The 19,265-nt window shown below is 44.4% G+C and overlaps 1 protein-coding gene across 4 annotated transcripts in view; it reads right to left on the bottom strand.

Moving 5' to 3' along the window:
• Window positions 1-19,265, bottom strand: part of FAM184A (family with sequence similarity 184 member A) — an 833,199-nt gene that overhangs the window by 277,316 nt on the left and 536,618 nt on the right. For all 4 annotated transcript variants that reach the window (XM_069606609.1, XM_069606608.1, XM_069606610.1 and 1 more), the window contains exon 8: window positions 4,567-4,688. In XM_069606609.1, the coding sequence (XP_069462710.1) occupies window positions 4,567-4,688 (122 nt within the window). The remainder of the gene's footprint in view (window positions 1-4,566; window positions 4,689-19,265) is intronic.

Here is a 19,265-nt window from a genome sequence, read left to right as displayed (position 1 = left end):
CAGGGGAAAAAGTAGGATCTGGGTAGCAAAATCCTATAAACTCTGAGGGAGGGTAAGATTAATCACTGTCAGGAAATGGGGGATACCATGTCATGCCCTCTGACACCATCTTCCCAATCCCCAAGGACCCTCCACCCAGGTGATCCTCTTTCTCTAGTCCACCCCCAGGGTCAGGATCCAAAAGCCATGGCCCTTCCCTGGCCACCTGAACAGAAGATCCCTGAGGAGTAGATGTGAGTACCTTCTGGTTTCTTATACTGGTCAAACTCAGATGACCCCCAGGAAAAGAAATAGAAAGACCCCTCGGCAGCTAGAGGGCAAGCATTATATTTGTTAGCTTCAAACAGGTAAGTGCCCACTCAAACCCTTACTTACCGTTAAAACATAAATAAAGTGTGGATTTATCATAAAGTTATTCTGTTTGTCTTTTTAGCCTCATGGCAGTAGCCATAACGATAATAAATATGCTGCAATAGTTATGTCTCTTTCAAGTGATGCCATAGTAAAAACCAGTAATCTATTTAAAGCAATTTCATGCATTACTGCAACACATATAATGGGGGGGAACATTTTTACAGGATGCTGAAATTGAAATAAAAGAAAAACAGCATTCTGGCTCCAAACTGTAAAAGATATTACAACGCTCAATTTCTGCATGTTGTTCAATGGTAGAACACAAATGAGCAGGATAAGACTTCTAAAAACCTGAGTTGCATAATATCCCAGTCACCAGGCTCTCACTCTCTCCTAAATCTTCTCTCCTGATGGCCACCTTCTATCAGCCAGCAGGACTGTCCACTCTCTATGGGCTGACTTGGCCTCATCTCCACTATCCTCCTCCTCTCAACTCCTCCTGCTGGGTGATCTCAACATCCATCTCGGCTCTCCTGACTCCTCAGGACCCGTCCGCAACCTATGCGATTCTCTCTCCCTCTCTCTTACCCTCTGGCTCCATGCACACAGCGGACCACACTTTGGATACTTTCATCTCCACCGACATCCCTCTCACTACCTGTCTCTCTTGGATGGACCAATTTCTTCTTTCACCACACTTGAAGGTCGCCTCTCCTCTTGCTTCGGCACACCCAGCGTGGCCACTCGGTCTCAAAGTCACCAGACCCATGAAAAGAGTGACTGAGGCTGCCTTTGCCTCACCTACTCTCTGCCTCCTTCTCCTGCGGCTGACTCCCATACTGACATAGCCCTCGCTAACTTCAATCTCTCCATCTCTAACACCCTTGATACTCTTGCCCCTGTCATGAGGGTCCGACTGAAGCCTTCCAAAAAGTGCAACTCTTGGTACGACTCCGTTCTGGCTGCCCTTAAATGTACGCGTAGGGCAGCTGAGCGGAAATGGAATTCGTCAGGCGGACCCTCTGACAAACTGGCCTGCCGCCTCCTTCAAAAGTAATATCAACTCTGCATCCACACCAAGAAAAGAGTCTTTAATTCAAGCCTGCATCTCTGCAACATCAAACAACACGGCCAAAGTTTTCAAAGTCTGCAAGAAACCGGCCAATCCTGCAGCAGCCTGCTCTTCTGTTACACCCACCCAGGACCTTTGCTCGGCCCCGTCTGTACACTTCACCGCAAAAACCCAAGACATCCTTTCCTCTCTCACCTCCACACCACCTCATTCACCAACACCTCTGGAGCCTCTCTTGGCCCCTCCATCACTTCTCCTCTCTTATCTCACTCCCGTCACACTTCATGAGGTTGCCAGACATGTCTGGTCTATGAGGGCTTCAACCAAACAGGTGGGCCCCTGCCCCTCCCTCCAAAACCATTAAGGACAACATTGACTAACTCACTGCAGCCTTGGTTGATCTCCAGTGGCAAAATAGATTGCAGAGTTTTCCCAACTTCTCTTAAGCACTCCCTTGTGCACCTTAAGAAACCCTCTGCTGACCCCTCCATTCCGGCAAACAACCGCCCTATCTCAATGAACCCTTTCCTGGGCAAACTCCTGGAGAAGCTGGCTATCTTTCTGCTCACCCTCCATACTGAAACTGCTGGTTGCCTCCACAACCATCAGTCTGGCTTTAGAGGCATGGAAACTGCTCTTCTGAACACCTGTGAAGACCTGCTCTCAAATCTTGACACTAACACTCCCTCTGTCCTCATTCTTCTTGACCTTTCCTCTGCCTTTGACATGGTAAACCACAACATCCTAATCGCATGTCTACATGACACCCTGGGAATCACAAGTCAGGCTCTGGCGTGGTTAACCTCCTTCCTTTCCGACCGCCATCCCAGGTGGAACTTGGGTCCTTTCTCTCTACTATCACTCTTTCAACCTGTGGCGTTCCCCAGGGTTCTAACCTATCCCCTGGTTCTTTAATGTCTACATAGCTGCCCTTGCACGTGTGAGTGCCACTTTCATCTCTAACTTCCATTGTTATGCAGATGACACGCAACTCTCCTTCAGGCAACCCTCAGCCACCTCCTCTACCTCACTCATTTCTGACCGTCTGTCCACAATTCAGTCATGGCGTGCTGCAAATGACCTCTGCCTCAACGCCAAGAAAACAGATCGTTCACATTGGGACTCCTGCTCCTGCTTTCCCACTCTCACTCTGGCTGGCCTCCATTGGCCCTGCGCCCGCACCCACATGCGAGGCAAAAAACGTTGGGGTCATCTTTGACTCCACTCTCTCCTTCGCGACTCAAATTTCGGACATCTCTAAAAAGTCCAACTACCAGCTACACCTCCTCAGAGGTACTCTTCCTTTTCTCACATTTCCCCAGCAGCTCACTGTCTCCAGAGCCCTGGTTCTCTCAAGGCTGGACTACTGCAAAAGCCTCTTTCTCAATCTCTCTGCCTCTGCTCTGCGCCCTCTGCAACTCATCCAGAACAGAACTGCAAGACTTATTCTTGGCCTCAAGCATAGGGAACGCATCTCTCTGGAGCTGAAATCTCTCCACTGGCTCCCCGTGGCTGCAAGGATCAAGTTCAAGACCCTCTGCATTGTCCACAAGGCTTTCAGGGGCCTGGGACCTACTTATCTGAAACAATGCCTACCTAAGTCCTGTCCTTCCAAAGCCCTCTGCTCATCTACCTCCAACCTTCTGCGAGTGAGCCAGTTCTTCAAGCAGAGATTTGGAGGGAGATCTTTATCCTCTGCCGGGGCCTCCCTCTGGAATAGCTTCCCTGCTGCACTTCGACTTGAGTCTGATCTCCTTAAGTTCTGGAAACTCTTTAAGACATTCCTCTTCTCCTCTTCCTTCTCTCTCCCTCCCTCTACCCTGCTTACCTTCCTCCCCACTCTATCCCTCTCTCCCTCCTTTTCCGTGCAGCCTTCTGACTAACCGCCTGGTGTACCTCAGAGTCTCACTGGTCCCTGGCACCCTTGCCAGTCCTCTCGCACTTGCCTCCGGGCCTTACACTTCCCTCATTGTTACTGCACTTGGTCAATGAGCTATGAGAGTGGCATCTCTCAGCACTTACCTCAGCTTCTGACTGACTGGATGCACGTGGTCCCCTCCCCCACCACACCTACCCCCTGCACTTGTCCCCCCCTGCCCTCTCCTGCACCTGTCTGCACACTTGCACGATCTAAATGCATCATGCCTTGCAGATCGTCTATCTGTTTTTCCCTTGACTCCCCACCTAGCATGGTGGCGCCTCAATGCACTTGTTAAAACTGCAAAATCGTTTCCAGACCTATTTGCTGTTATCTACACCGTTAATTGTATTATATTCACTTGTTCGATGCACCCACTCTGCCCGTGCAGACTTGCTTCATTCAGAAATTCAAGGGCTCTGAATGACTGTTGTTTTTTCCCTTGTTCCCTCCCTCCTTGAGCGCTTTGAAACACTTGCGTTGTGTATAGGCGCTTTACAAATAAACAATACCATACCATCATTACACAATGTGCTATGGCAGAAATGGGGCAGACATGAAAACCTACCCGAGACTTTGGGCACTGTTGCAGGCATCCTAAACACGGTAGGTGGCAGATGTAGTAAGGTACACCTCTAATACACTAATATAACCAGTGTCAGTAATTGTCAATGTAAATGTACACTAGCATCTAATGGGAGAAGTGATTGGGCTGCAGAAGACTAGACAACCCCTACAAAGATGGGAAGCAGGAAGCTGTTATCTTTTATTGGCTTTCATGAATAATGGAAACTGAGGGCCGTGCATTTCCTCACACATGCAGTAATGGCTGGACTGGCAAGGAGATCTTGGCCTCACTTCCACTATCAATGAGGGGAATCATCAGTGTGGGTGTCGTTTAAGGGGGCTAAAGACGGCATGTCGGAAAGCGGGAAATTGGACATGAAAGTAAAAGTGGGTGGGAAATACAAACTTGATCTAACAACAACGGATTTGGCACAGAACCAAATGTAAATGAATCTCTTCTGATCACTGGATAAGAATGCTGAGAAAACATTCAAAATATGCTGCGCTGTGCAGTGGGTAGTGGGTTTGTGTTATCATTGGGTGAAGTCCTAAATATAAATGTGTACCAAGCAATGGTATGTACATGTCACAACATGTGAACACTTAAAGCAAGTTTAAAAAAGGAGAGTGCAAATTTACTAAAAACAAAACTTACCTTAGATTTTCTGTCCACTTTAACTCCAAATCACGAGCTATTTTATCCACTTTAAACTTTTCTTCTTCACGTGTGGTGCAAAGCATTGCTTCATGCTGCTGTCTCTCTTTTTCTAATTCTTTCTAAAAGAACAGAAATCATAGCATTTACCCATTTATACTCATCTATAAAACAGATTTAATAAACGTTTGCGTTTCCTGGAGCACTGCATCAGAGTTAAAATATCGAATAGCAAAAGTGCACACACTTACCCTTTCTGAAACATCTTCTGTCGAGGCCTGAAAGAGACAAGTCTGATGAAGTTCCCTGCCTCGCTCCTAGGGTAGAGGGTGGGGTGACCATATGCCAGCCTCCACTATGTTATGTCATGTTAACACTATTTATAAAGCGCACATCCACCAAAAGGGCACCTTTGTGCTAGGGCACTAAACCGAAACAATCAGCAGCTTTCCTAAAAGAGGAGAGTATTCAAAGTTCATCAGAATTACAGATGATTTGTTAAATTTCGCATTGCTGTGGTTAACTCATTCCACAGAATGGCCGCTGCCACCGATGATGCACGGCCACCTAAACAAGCTCTCAGAAATTTCTGAATAATGATCAAGTTGGCCGTTGACGAGCGTATGGACCTAAATTTGTCCTGCAAGAATTCAGCGCCCAGCCCATGGTACGCCCGGTGTGCTATGCATAAGGCCTTAAGTGTAATCCTGTTTGCACTGGGAGCCAGTGTAAATCACGTATCACTGATCTAATATGGGTACCATATGGCGATCCTGTGTCTACCCTGGCTGCCATGTTCTGCAGGTGCTGGAGCCGCTGAATCAACCCCTTAGGTTGAGCAAGGTAAAGAGCTTTGCAATAATCAATGCAGCTGGATACTAGAGAAGCCACTACCTGAGGACGTAAGGCCTCTGGTAAGAACGGCATAATCCTGAGAAGAAGCTTTAGCAGATAGAAGCCCGTCTTACAGGCAGTGCTAACTTGGCCTGCTATCGATAGCATGGATGACAATACGACTCCTACGGTCTTGGCAGACGCAACCGGGAAGGGAAGAACCCCCCAGAGCTGGTGGCCAGAACGAAGATGTCCACAGAGAAGTCCTTGAAGGAAACCCACCACCATCACCTCTGTCTTGTCCCCATTCCGTTTAAGCCAGTTGCCATCCATCCAGCCTTTCATGGACGACAGACACTCACACAGCCTCAATGCCACCTCAGATTGTTCAAGATCTAACCGCACCAAAATCTGGGTGTCGTCGGCATAGGCATAGCATCTGAAGCCGTGAGAGCTTCTATGTGCTTTAGGGCCTGGGACCATTATGACCATGTGAACTCAACCATGCCCAACTGTCTAGCAGGGGAGTTGTGACATTAGTTCATCAGATGGAGTTAGCCCCTGTAAGGAGAACCATAATGTAAAGTAGGCCATTAGCCCTCATGTAACACCAAAATGTTAATTGCTTCTTGAAAAGGCAAACCAAGGAGTTAATATAAGGAGAACACTTGAGTCCAGGATATAATTGGTGCTTACAAGAAACTCCACTTCCCACAGTACTACCATGGATGCATGCCACAGCACACCAGAACATCTTCATTCTAGTAGTTGTCAGTTACAGCGTAGTGCTGCTAAGCACAGATATCAAAAGTGGAGCTTTGAGAGGGCCGTCCTATTCCAGTTAGATGAAGAATGGGCAATAAAAATGGGGGCCAGCCTAGATTATGCTTTGAGCCACAGCCCACCAAATGTAGTGGTGGAGTGAAACGAGCAGCAGAAACTAGATTTGAGAGATTAGCTTGGTACACACCAGGGAACAATTAAGAACAAGTGGTCCATGGGCGTGGGGCCAAACCACGATAACACCTGCGATTGTTGTTAGATGAGTGTAAGCATTTTTCAGGGAGGCAGACCTTCAGGAGAATTGGTGGTGGAAGGTTAGAGAGGAGATGAAATATGCCCAGAGAGGAGGGGGTGAGAATGAGTGCAGAGTGGTTGTCACACAAGTAAAGAAAAAGGAGAAAGGAAGTAAATGAACAAAGCAGACAGGGGGCAATATCAAGCAGGGTAGAGGAGGTGTGTAGTGGGGAGATGTCTGAAGAAGTCTCTAGGACGAGGTAAGAGAAATACTGTAAGATGGGTGGAGAATATCAAGGAGTCAGTTGAGGAAGATAGTCAAGAGAGGCTAAATGTAAGACAGATACAGAGTTGGTGAAGACAGAGGTGACAACCAGTCGAGGGTATGTTGGAGGAGTTAAGAAAGTGGAACCAGCATACTAAAAGCCAGAAAGGGGAGAATTAAGGAAAGTGGAGATACGAGCATGTGGCCAGGCACTGAGAAGGCACAGAAGGGGGTGAAGGAGAAAGATAGTGGCAAGATGAGAACAGGAAGGGGAAGAGATGTTCACCATGGTACAAGACCCTTGAAATTTGTCAAGGAGGTAGCCGGGTATAAGGCATTAGGCAACAGAGACAGGATCCTGAGAGAAGGACTTCTGGCCACAGCACCTTGGTTTTTTACTTCACCTCTGCCCAGCTGGTTCGAAAGCTGTGATGGCCAGTTCCCTAGTGGAAGCCCTGGGACTTATCCTTGTGCCATCCATCACTAACTTTGGCATAATCCCCACTTAGTACGCAGGTTCGAGAGATGGAAATGAGATAACACCACAAGAAGATTTTCTGGTAATTCAGGACGAGAAGCAGAGGATTCAAACTGACGGAACCAAGAGTGAAGGAAGAACCATGGGGACACTTACAACTCTAGGACTGTGATTGATAAAAGAGCGAGAATATATATCGGGGAAAGTGACCCCCTAAATTGTGGATTTTGAAATCTAGAGGCATTGGGTTGAATTTCCAGAGGCTTATGTTGACATCAGAAACCTTTGAGGGCCTCAGAGACTTTTTGTTGACCCAGAGATGTTGCAATTGTGGAAAACTAAATTGCCGGTCAAAGGATCCTACCTGCTTTTATTGTGAAGGCAACAGTGCCCTCCTCTTACTGTATGCCGTAAGTAACTATGGAAGGGGAAGGTTCCTTAATTGTGGCAGGTGACAATCCTCCCTACACTCACAGCCTTTGCTGAAAGAGGCAAGAATCCAGAGTCTGATAGGGTTTGGCACAATCACAAGAGCAGATGAATGGAGTTGCAACTTCAGAAGACATGTTCGACCTGGGTGTCATCCACCAGGTTAGGTCAAGTGGGTGGTGGAGTATATCAGTCTTAGGTTACACAAAGCTTTCGATAGGGAGGTGTGGAGGTGTGGACCAAGCTTAAGGCGGTGTGCCTGAGGTGACTCTAGAAATGAACTCTCCCTCAGATGACAGCTTGTATGTCTACATAAGGACCATGAAAACGGTATAGATAGGTGCTGGCAGTTTTGCCAAGACAAACCTCTGGCAGGTTCACTGGTTAGATAATGCACCTATATGAAAGGTCCAAGAGCACAGGGGGGTGGAGAGGCAGAGAATTGAAAAATGATAGCTGGTTGTTTGTTGAGAATAGTACTCATTTCTGGTAATCAAACTATGCCATGTAGAATGAATGAAAAGTGAGCATTCTTTTGAAACTTTATACCAAATTGAGAAAACTGGCATCCTCCAAAGCTGGTCCACTGGTAAATGGGACCCACTTGTTGAAGAGATGAGTTTGTCAGCACTTGCGCAGTCTTGGATAAGGCACAATCTTTATGTTCTCATCTAAGAATTTTGGGAGGAGGAAATGTGGCAGGAGTCGATCTTCAGACCAAAGAGTGGTAGAGTGGTAGAGGCACTTCCTGTCATTGGGAAAACCACCAGGAAGACTCCTTTTTCCCCCCATGTTAGGGGCCACAGAGGCTGTAGACATCAATGCAACAACCATTACACAAAGGGAGATTTGTGAAACAGAACATCACACTGTGGGTTGTTGAAAAATACAGTCTAATATGGGACAGTGCCTGGGTATTGGCAACCCCCCAAAGGGTTAAATACAGTCCACTGCAGTTCTGAGGAAATTGAGTAAATGGACATGGAAGTAGTAGACCTTGTACAGAAGGGAGCCACAGTCCTTGGCTGCTGCACCCCAGGGGTTTCTTAGGGAATCTTTTTCCTTATACACATGAAGGGGAAGGTTTGCATGGTGATTGGCATTCAAGAAGCCAACAGGAGGGTGGTCTACCAACACCTCAAGATAGAGGGCATGTGTATATTCAGAGATACCTTGCAGGGGAGTGACTTCATCAAAAGGATGTGTACGTAAGTATACTGATTTTCCACTCACACAAGTGGCTTCTACAGTTTCGGTGGAGGACAAAAATTTTGAGAATTCACGAGTTTTCCCTTCTGCCTATCGTCCGCTCCTTGGTGTTTTTCCAAACTGAAGACAACTGTAGCAGCAGGCCTCAGTAAGTGAGGGATTAACATTACCATCGATTTCGACAATATGATTTTCATGTCTCAAGCGATGCAGTGCTTGATGACTCACACCTGGTTGGCGGTTTGACCACTTCAAGAGTTGGGCATTGTCAAAAAGAAAACCTTTATCACAAATCAGCCCACTTTCTATGGGTTTAGTGACAATTTGGGGGTCATTACAAAGATTGGGGCGACAAAATACAAGAGGAGAGGAAGGGTAATGTAAAAAGTAGTTAGCATAGCTCTTTCTTTGGTCATCGCTTCTCCTAGGGTTTCTTCACTAGATATCGAGGAGTAACAAACTAACAGGAAAGCTGTTCCTTAATGTTCCAGTACTTCAGGCGAAATGACAGTTCGTTTAATTAAGAGGCAACCAAAAATAAAAGGCAAAAGAATGTTCTTAGGTTTCAACCGAGGACCCTACCAGCATCCTTCGGGGTTTCAGTCACTCCCAGTCTGGGGTGTATGTGTCCCTTGCACTTCTTAGCAAATGCCCAGTGTACAATATTTTCTTCTTCAGATTCCAAGTAGAACCCTATTCCTACAGTCACTCACAGCTAATGTCCATATCTCAGCAGCTACAGGAATGAGGCTAGAGATCAAAAAGGTTAAGATCTCCCACTGGTCTTTGGCTAGTTGATTGGGTTGCAGGAAGGGTCTACTAGCCTATGGGCATGTTTGGCACAGAACTTCCCTATCTAGCTATTCTTCGTATTTCCCTGCAACAATCTGATTCCTTAAAGACCCTCCTATGTTCCCTTATGTCCTTCACTAGGTTCTTCCTTACACTGAGATCCTGTCACCTCCTTTCACCTCTCCACATGCTCATACCGCTTCCTGTCTACCAGACATGTAGAGTATCTAGGGTACCTTCCCTATCTGACTCACAGGCTACTCTCCTTCTCTCAATTGCTCTACCAACACCTATTCCATCAGCTCTCCTTCCCGATGACACCTCTCTGCTGTCTACGCTTTCTTTCTTCTTTCCACCCCCCTGCTTGGGATGTTTCACAACCGTCTCGTCTCAGCTCACAACCAACACCTTCTGACCGTTTACCTCCTCCACCACCTGGTGTTCATTTCTGCCTCACAATGGTCTCCTCTAGATGTCCTACCACCTACTCTCCTTTCACCCCCTCCTCTGCCTCCCGATGTCTCTCCTTCTGTCTCACCTCCTCAACACTACTTCTTGAGTTCTCACTATCTCCTCTTGATATCTGTCCTCCTCTTCCTCCTGGTGCCCTTCTTGCCATTTTAACACATTCTCCTTTAGATGTCCCTCCACCTCCTTCAGATATTTCATCAACTCTCCTCCTTTGTTCACACCTCATCCTTATTGTGCTGTTTCATACCACCTCCTCCTTCTTTCCAAATCATCTTCTCTGCTCTCTTCCAAGTCACCTCCTTAGCAAAGCCCTCAACCACACCTCCAACCCCCTGTCCTGCAGCCTCTTCCTCTCAGCTCCTGCTCTCCCCCTGCACCTCTACTCACTCCAGACTCCTACACCTTTTGAACCAAACCCCTTCTCCTCCTCCTTGTGGGAACTCCTGCGGATAAAACTCACCTGTGTGCCTTTAGTAGAATTAGTACTCCCCTGCATTGTCTAGTCTCGGGAGGATAGCTCAGGGGCAACAGGCTCGCCTTGGAAGCAAGATGACATGAAGCAACACAGGTTTGATCCTGGGTCCGCACTTAGAAACCTCTGGGTATTAAGTGTGTTATAAATATCGTATCATATCACATCACATCACATCACATCATATCATGGGTATTCAACACTCTAAGGCACGGCACAAATGTATTATGCTTGTTCAAATCTTACCTACTATCACTAAAGCTAACTCATCAGTAGCCTTAAAAAGAATTCCTTAATAATTGGGATTCCTTAAAAATTGAATCTCCAACCAAAGGAGGCTAAAATGTATTTTGAGTGTATATCATTCTATGCACAGTTTAAGATGTATGGCATGCCTGTCTCACCCAGTTTGTTATGATACTTTCTGTTTGACACAAAATAATTTAAGGCTAGTAAGGAGTTGCGTTTGAAGCATGGGAACAAACCTAGTTGAGGTTAGGTTACAGGAGTTTGTATTGGTTATTCAGAATTGTTTTTTTTAAAAAACTTTATTTAGAAAAAGAAGAAAAGGCAATAACATATTTACAAAAAAAATGACATACAAATTCACAGAAACATCAAAAACAAGAGTATTTTTAGAAACAAAACCCACCCTAACCCGCAGTTCACATCTCATTACCTATAAAATCAAATTCAACACAGTTCAAAAAATGTCCCCCATATGTTTGCAAACAAACCATTCTTACCCTGTTTCCTATGTATACGTTCCTCCATAGCTGCCAAATCTCGCATTTCACTTAGCCACAATTCTTTCTCCAATGCAGCAACAGATTTCCAATTTCTAAGGATAATTTTCTTACCCACTGCAGCTCCTCTAAATAACCATTTTTTTTGGCATTGAGAGAGATCATCCAAGTTAAAATCATTCCCCAGAATTATTGTCTCGAAATTAAAATCAATTGTCACATCCAGGATTTCTTCACAAATTACACCGACATCGTTCCAGAACCCTCGAATCTTCACACAATCCCACAACATATGCTCCATCGTACCATTCTCCTGAACACATGCCCAGCATTCCGGACCATCCCTCAAACCTCTCCTCCATAATTTTTCCGGGGTCCAATAGACCCTATTCAGGATCTTAATTTGTCTTGTCCGTTCAGTCAAACCCAAGGAACACAGTTTGACATTCTCACACATCCGTGTCCAAATTTCCACAGTAATGTCCGTGCCAATTTTCCTACTCCATTCAATTCTTCGCAAATCATTGCCTTTATATTCAAGCAGAATCTGCATGTATACCCGGCTCGCTAAGCTGCCCTCATTCTCCAAAGATTTCCTCGTAAGAAATTCCAGGTTCAGACTATTTTGAAAATCAAACACACCAACAACCAACTTCAGTTTCCTGTAGTCTGAAAACTTGAAACCTTCAATGCGAAATTCTCTTTGTAAATCTCTAGCGCTCTTCCATTCACCCACAGTGAAGAGGTCACCAACCCATTTGACACCACCTAAAAACCATTCAGGCCAAAATAACGTTTTGCCATTCAGTTTGATAGAGGGATTCATCCGTAATGACGCATTCGGATCTCTGCATGCATCCACACCTAACAAAACATTCAGATTCTTCCAGGAATTTCTCAATGATGTAGTCAATATATCTTTCACACCTTTCGATACTGTGGTCAACAATGCCCTAGGTGATAAAGGACCATTAGCACTCGCCTCGGCCACAGCCCACACACTAGGATTTGTCTCCATGAAATTAACCATAAAAGCACAATTAAAGGCTAGATGATAGGCCCTGAAATTTGGTACTCCTAACCCGCCTTTCTCCAATGGTAACTGTAGCTTCCACAAACTCAATCTTGGCGGTTACCTGTCCCATAAGAATCCTTGTGTAAGCCTGTCTAATTCTTTCCAATAAGAAGCCTCAATATTCAATGGGATCATACCCAAAATATAGTCGATTTTAGGGGCGGACACCATCTTTAAAGCATTAACCTTCCCCCAAAGCGAGAGAGAGAGTAATTCCCATCGTTCCAAATCATTTTTAAAAGCCCCAGTAAGCACATTCATGTTCACTCTTACCAAGTCACTAATCTTCGGAGTGATCCAAATCCCCAAATACAACATCTTATCCGGACACCAACGAAAACCCAGATCAGTGACATATTTTTTGCTACACCCAGGAACCAGCGGCATCACTTCCGATTTGCTCCAATTTACTCTATAACCAGAAATCTCCTGGAATGAAGTTAAGACATCCATTAATGTTGGTAAAGATAGATGCAAGTCCTGCAGGACCAAAAGTATGTCATCTGCAAACAACCATACTTTCTGTTGTAAACCCTAACACGAGACACCGTCTATATCCAGTTCATTTCTAATAACAGCCGCCAAAGGTTCAATCGCCAGAACAAACAACAAAGGCGAAAGGGGGCATCCCTGTCTCGTCCCCCTTTCCAGACTAAAAGGACAGAGCGAATCCCATTGGTGTTAACATCTGCTGTCGGTTCCGAATATAAGAGCCTGATCCACGATCTAAAAGAATGGAAAAGAAATACCATAACCTGAAATGTGAGTACTTTGAGAAAGGTGAGAAGTGTGACAGATGGTTAGCATATAGGTTGAAGATGAGGGAATCTGAACGGTCAATTGCATCTATTCAAGATAAGGATGGCCGGATCACATTTATGCCAAATGAAATTAACAGTGTTTTTCGGGATTATTACATGCATTTATATAAGCGTGAAATTGATGAACCACTCGGGAGTGTGGACTTTCTTGAGCGGGCGAACCTTGCCAGAGTTTCTGATTTTGACTCTCAGACACTAGAGGAGGATCTGACATTGGATGAGATTAAGAAGGCTATTAGCAAATTAAATGTTGGGAAGTCACCTGGGCCAGAGTTCTACAAGATATTGCCAGATTCAGCCCTGAATCTACTTAGGGACATGTATGTATCCTCTTTGGCTAATGGCCTACTGCAGACTTCGACTAGACACGCCATGATATCTGTCTTTCCGAAGAAGGGAAAGGATGAGATGCTTCCTGGGAGTTATCGACCAATTAGTCTCATTAACACGGACAACAACATTTTGGCAAAGATCTTGGCCTCTAGATTGGAGGATCTTCTGCCGAAGTTGATCAATGAAAATCAGTCGGGTTTTGTGAAAGGGAGAAAAACATCCAGCAACATCAGGCGTTTATTCCATACAATTAATAAGGCGACGGACGAGTCAGAAGATGCAGCCGTTTTTTCATTGGACGCGGAGAAGGCTTTCGATCGGGTGGAATGGGATTTCTTGTTCTTAGTCCTCGAGAAATTGGGATTTGGAGTGAATTTTAGATCGTGGTTATTCAGAATTGTTGAAGTCAGATATTATTGTTGTTGGGATATTTCTTATGTTTCACAACAAACATGAGGTTCTAGAGACAGAATGTGTGGTCATACGATTCTATAAGATGATCAAACGGTTTATGTTGTGAGGTTTGACAAACTGTTACAATATTGTGGGAAACTATAGAAAAGTCCTAGGCTTTCTACAATATGTGGTTCATTTGCGAACTTTTAAGTTGCTTCTCTAAATGAGTAGTAGAGAAAGGGAAGCATAATACTGACCACCATGGCTTTATGAAAATGAGTACTCTCCTGTAAATTCTATTATCAGGAATTTAAATTGGCAGTAATGCACCTTAATTTCCTTTAGGACAGCAGAAACAGCTTATGTGAGCATACCAGCTTTAAACTTGTAGAATGACAAAATATAGAAAACATAAATATTTTCTTTCACAAGGAGACACATACTTGCCTCAATAATCATGGCAACGGTACAGCTGGGCAGGATTTGCCAATATTTGATAGATGTGAAAAGGGTCTAGGGCATAAAACACTCAGTTGATCAGCCTTCCTTTGATCAGTGACAGAAGATAATGTGTAAATGTTTGGAACACTGAGGGTAAAGCCTTAGGATAAGTATGGTATCTAAATGTTAAAAGACGCAGGACAAATGACCAGATCGGTCGACACTATGTAGATGCAGCCCTCAGACCAACTACAGACTCAATGCATCGATGAGGTGGTTGAAATTGATAACCCGAGGAGGGAAACATTTCAGACCTCGAAGGGGCACCACATGATGGACCCTTTAGGCATCACTTGCAGCTGGTACCCAGCTCTGCAGTGTTAAAAAAACAGCCTTGGGAGACCACCCATTGTGACCATGAGTCTTCGCTCCGAAAACACACCAAGGTTTCAAGGCCTACAGTGGAAGACCAAACTCACGGTGGAGAAGGAACATCCTACAAACATGGCATCAAGTTCTCAAAGTTGACGCCCAAAGATTGTGCAGAATAGATGAAGGCCTTATGGTGCCAATTAGGCACAGATCACTGAGTGCTCCACACACCTTGAAATAGGCGCCAAGACCATTGAAAAGGTGTACACGCAATCGTCTGATACTTAAGAACACATGGTTGGTTACTGACAAATGGGGGGGAAGAAAACTCACATAACAGTGAAGCATGGTCATGCACATGGCGTCCAAGTCACTTCGAACCCGGCAGAGGTAATTTCTACATTTCTGGAGCCCCCATGAGGAGAGAATTCCAGCCGACATCCTCAGCCTTCAAACACACAAACCAAAAACATTACTCTACAGCACTCCTTCGCATTCCAAGACTGCTTATTTCACATACTTCTGAGAAAAATACCTTTATGTGGAAGCAAAGCACTCGGTAGTATAGGAAGGGAAAGAAGTGGAAAATAAGGGACCCTTATCTCCACACCCTAAACCCAGAACCCCCATCATTAGGTACTACCTTCAGGATATCATGGACAGGATTAATACTTTTCTGCTGGTTAGAAAACAGGACCATAAAAGACAGAAAAGACTATAATTCAAAGAAATGCCTTTACCTAAGCACGCATGGTTAGCCTTTATACACCCTGATGATCATGCAGAGGACACTGAGGGAGAAGAAAACCAGCAGGAGGAATGGGTGAAGCCTATAGAGTACCCAAAAGACTCCTGATACAGAAACTCCTTACTCTAATTCCCCAGAGAGATAACCAAGGTACCTACAAATCATTTTAAGCAGGAAAATATGCAACAGTGACTCAAGTCCAGGAAGAGGAAAAATACGTTTAGTAGATAACTCGAGGGACCACAACATATATGGCATTGTATTCCCCTGTTAAAATCACTCAAGCGGCAAATCCACCTCACTCTCCAGACCCCACCTTTCAGTAATGTGTGCATAGAAAGATAGTACAAATTCTCAACTGCTGTTCCAACTAATGTCAAGGCCCAATCCACTCCACATTCCTTGGTCGTTGCCACTGCAAAGAAGAGTTGTGAAATACCAGCCTGAAGGTAAGAAGTTGCTTCTGACACAGAAGGCAAGAAACTGTACCATATTTGATGCAAAATGGCTACAACAGTTTCATTTGCATACAAGCTACAAATTTCAAACTACATGGGCCATGTAGTATGTTATGACAGGGCTCATTGGGATGAGCCAAAGACATGCACCAAACCATACAGAACCGGGTACAGACTTTTATAAGGGAGGGACAATGGGTGGCAAATGCTGTTAAAAATAGTTCACTCAATGGTACAGAAAATGTGGGAAGAAAGATTGGTAGTGCCTGATATGTGGATGAGTGTGCCACCACTGATCTTGCAAAAGATCCAGCCTGACATATGCCGACCTTAACCACAAATGCACCTACCATGACTGACACTATCCCATCATTTCCTGCCTCCCTGAGAGCTCTCTAACAGGTTGGGGAGATTTATTTTTCCCTTTCTTTAGTTCACTACACCCCTGACCCAAATGCATGCCTCCCACCAAATCAAATACACAGAAAGGGCCAGATAAGGGACACTGGATGGGAATGCTTAAGTGTAATGTTTTTCAAATGCCTCATTCCTCTCTGCCTGAGGTGTTGGTCACAAGATCATGAAAGCTTGCAAACAAATGATTTTGTTAGCGTAATTAAGATGCTTTTGTATCACAACTTTATATATATTTATATATAAACACACACAGACACAGATATATAGCTATAATTACTGGTGCCTACCAAAAGAAAGACTTGGATCAGAAGACATACTTTTACTACAGGAGTTTTATTTCCATTAAAGAAAACGCCTTACTGACCTGGTTGCTAATAGGGAAGCTCCCTACCTAATAAACTAAACTAAAGCTGCTTGTCAATATTAGTCAAAATAATAAAGCTTCTCCTCTGTCCAAATTTTAACTTCTAAACTGGCCCTACCACTTACACAAAATAATAAAAGGGGAACGCAGGGCAATATAGGTTGCCCTCAATGCGCTTTACTCTGCCATCTCCCAGTGTTTCCAGGAATCTCTCCTAGTTTTAATTTGCACAATTATGTAATAGGAGCTTTATGTAATTATGTAATTAAGATGCTTTTGTATCACAACTTTATATATATTTATATATAAACACACACAGACACAGATATATAGTTATAATTACTGGTGCCTACCAAAAGAAAGACTTGGATCAGAAGACCTACTTTTACTACAGGAGTTTTATTTTCATTAAAGAAAACGCCTTACTGACCTGGTTGCTAATAGGGAAGCTCCCTACCTAATAAACTAAACTAAAGCTGCTTGTCAATATTAGTCAAAATAATAAAGCTTCTCCTCTGTCCAAATGTTAACTTCTAAACTGGCCCTACCACTTACACAAAATAATAAAAGGGGAACGCAGGGCAATATAGGTTGCCCTCAATGCTCTTTACTCTGCCATCTCCCAGTGTTTCCAGGAATCTCTCCTAGTTTTAGTTTGCACAATTATGTAATAGGAGCCAGGTCTCCTGATTATCAGTTCATGTCCATCTTGTCAGAGTTTCAAATAAAGAAAAAGTTTTCCTCAGGTGTATAAAATAAACTCTCAAGTTTCCTGAAGAAGGCAATTCACTTAGTGGTCGTAGATGAAGGGATATTTCCTAAATCTTCCTCCATGAACTACATGGGTGTCTCCCCACAAGATTCCAGTCTTGTTTGATTCTGATTTCCCTTTGGGATGATTCCTTCCTTGTTTTATAGGGCCATCCTGGCTCCCTTGGTTCTCTTGTTCTGAGTTTCTCATTGATTCATAGGGGTATGTGCATCCCCGTCTAATATATCTTTCATTGGTTTTGGTGTGTGACTTTGAGCTGTTTGGCTGATTCCAAGACTCAGGTTTATAGAGCTCCCGCAGCCACTCATAGCATTTATGTCTGTATCCCTCTCTAGACCTGTTTGCCCCTCGTAGGTATCCAAGTTCTTCGTTCCATCGCCCCTTCTCAGGGTTTGGTCTCTGTGCGCCACTCTACTGTGAGCGTGCCGCATACTTTCTCCGTAGCAGGTCCTGCTCCAGCGAGGTGCCTTCGAACCGGGGACACTGCATTTTCCCCAGCACTTGGACGTCCTATTCTGGAGGACAGCGGGAGTGTTTCTCTGCTGGTCGCTATGTTGCTCTTTCTCTCTGGTTCCACATAAAGTGATAGCCCACTTTAGAAGCATTGGTTTGGAGTATAAATTCCCTGTTGAAATCGGGCATTTTTAGTACGGGTTCCTGGCACAGTTTTTGTTTTAGCCTGTTGAATCTATCTCTTACCAGATACATTTTGGAGACTGTGCATTCTTTAACTTATCTGTGAGAGGACGGCTAGGGTGGAATAATGGGGAATGAATCGTCTGTAATATCTAGGTAACCATAGGAAGGCTTGAAGGTCCCATTTGGTCTTAACAATGTAAGTTGAATGTACGGCCTTGACCTTGACGTAGGGCAGCTTTCCTTAAGGCACTTAAGGCACAAGCGATTTCATACAGATGGTGCATATTTTGGGCCAGGTGTTACTATGTATTATGATGTCATCTAAATAGGACTCTGCAAAATCATAGTGCGGTCTTAGTATTCTATCCATTAGCATCTGGAATGTTGCAGGGGCCCTATGCAGCCTGAAGGGAAGGACCTTAAATTAGTAGAGACCATGAGGACTAGAGAAGGCAGTTTTCTCTCAGTCATCTGGATTCAGGGGAACCTGCCAATCACCTTTAGTTAAGTCAAGGGTAGGAGATGTATTTGGCGGATCCTAGTTTCTCAATAAGCTCATCTATCCTTGGCATAGTATAATTGTTGAAATTCAAGATGGAATTGAGTTTTCTAACGTCAATACAGAACCTCCAACTTTTGTCGGGTTTCGATACCAGGACTATGGGGGAGGACCAGGACTCTCAGATGGTTCAATTTTATCTGTCTCCAGCATGGATGTAAGTTCTTCTTCTATGATCTTTCTTCGGGCTTCGGGGATGCAGTAAGGTTTTAGGTTTACCATTTGTCCTGGTGGGGTATAGATACAGTGGAAAACATTAAGTACCCGACTGGGTTCTGTGGAGAAGTCCTCTGGGAATTGAGTTAGTAGATCACAAAGATCTTCCTGCTGTTGCCGGGTCAGGTTTTTGGGTACTAACTGAACTTCTTGTTCTTGGTCAGTTAAGACAACGGCCATGGTAACGCTGGAGTTCTCAAAAGAGTCCATTTTCCACACTGTGAGCAGATTGACAGGATAAATGTGAGTCTTCGGTTGGGTTAGGAAATTACATAATTGAGGGGGTCCTATATTTGCCTAGACCTTATAGGGGCCATACCACTTAGATATCATTTTGTTTTCCGAGGTCGGTATTACAACTAGGACACAGTTCCC

The sequence above is a fragment of the Ambystoma mexicanum genome, chromosome 4p (assembly GCF_040938575.1).
Source record: "Ambystoma mexicanum isolate Mex_15411 chromosome 4p, UKY_AmexF1_1, whole genome shotgun sequence".
Classification (NCBI taxonomy): domain Eukaryota; kingdom Metazoa; phylum Chordata; class Amphibia; order Caudata; family Ambystomatidae; genus Ambystoma; species Ambystoma mexicanum.
Note: the sequence above shows the minus strand (reverse complement) of the source record. Positions and strands in the feature narration are given on the sequence as shown.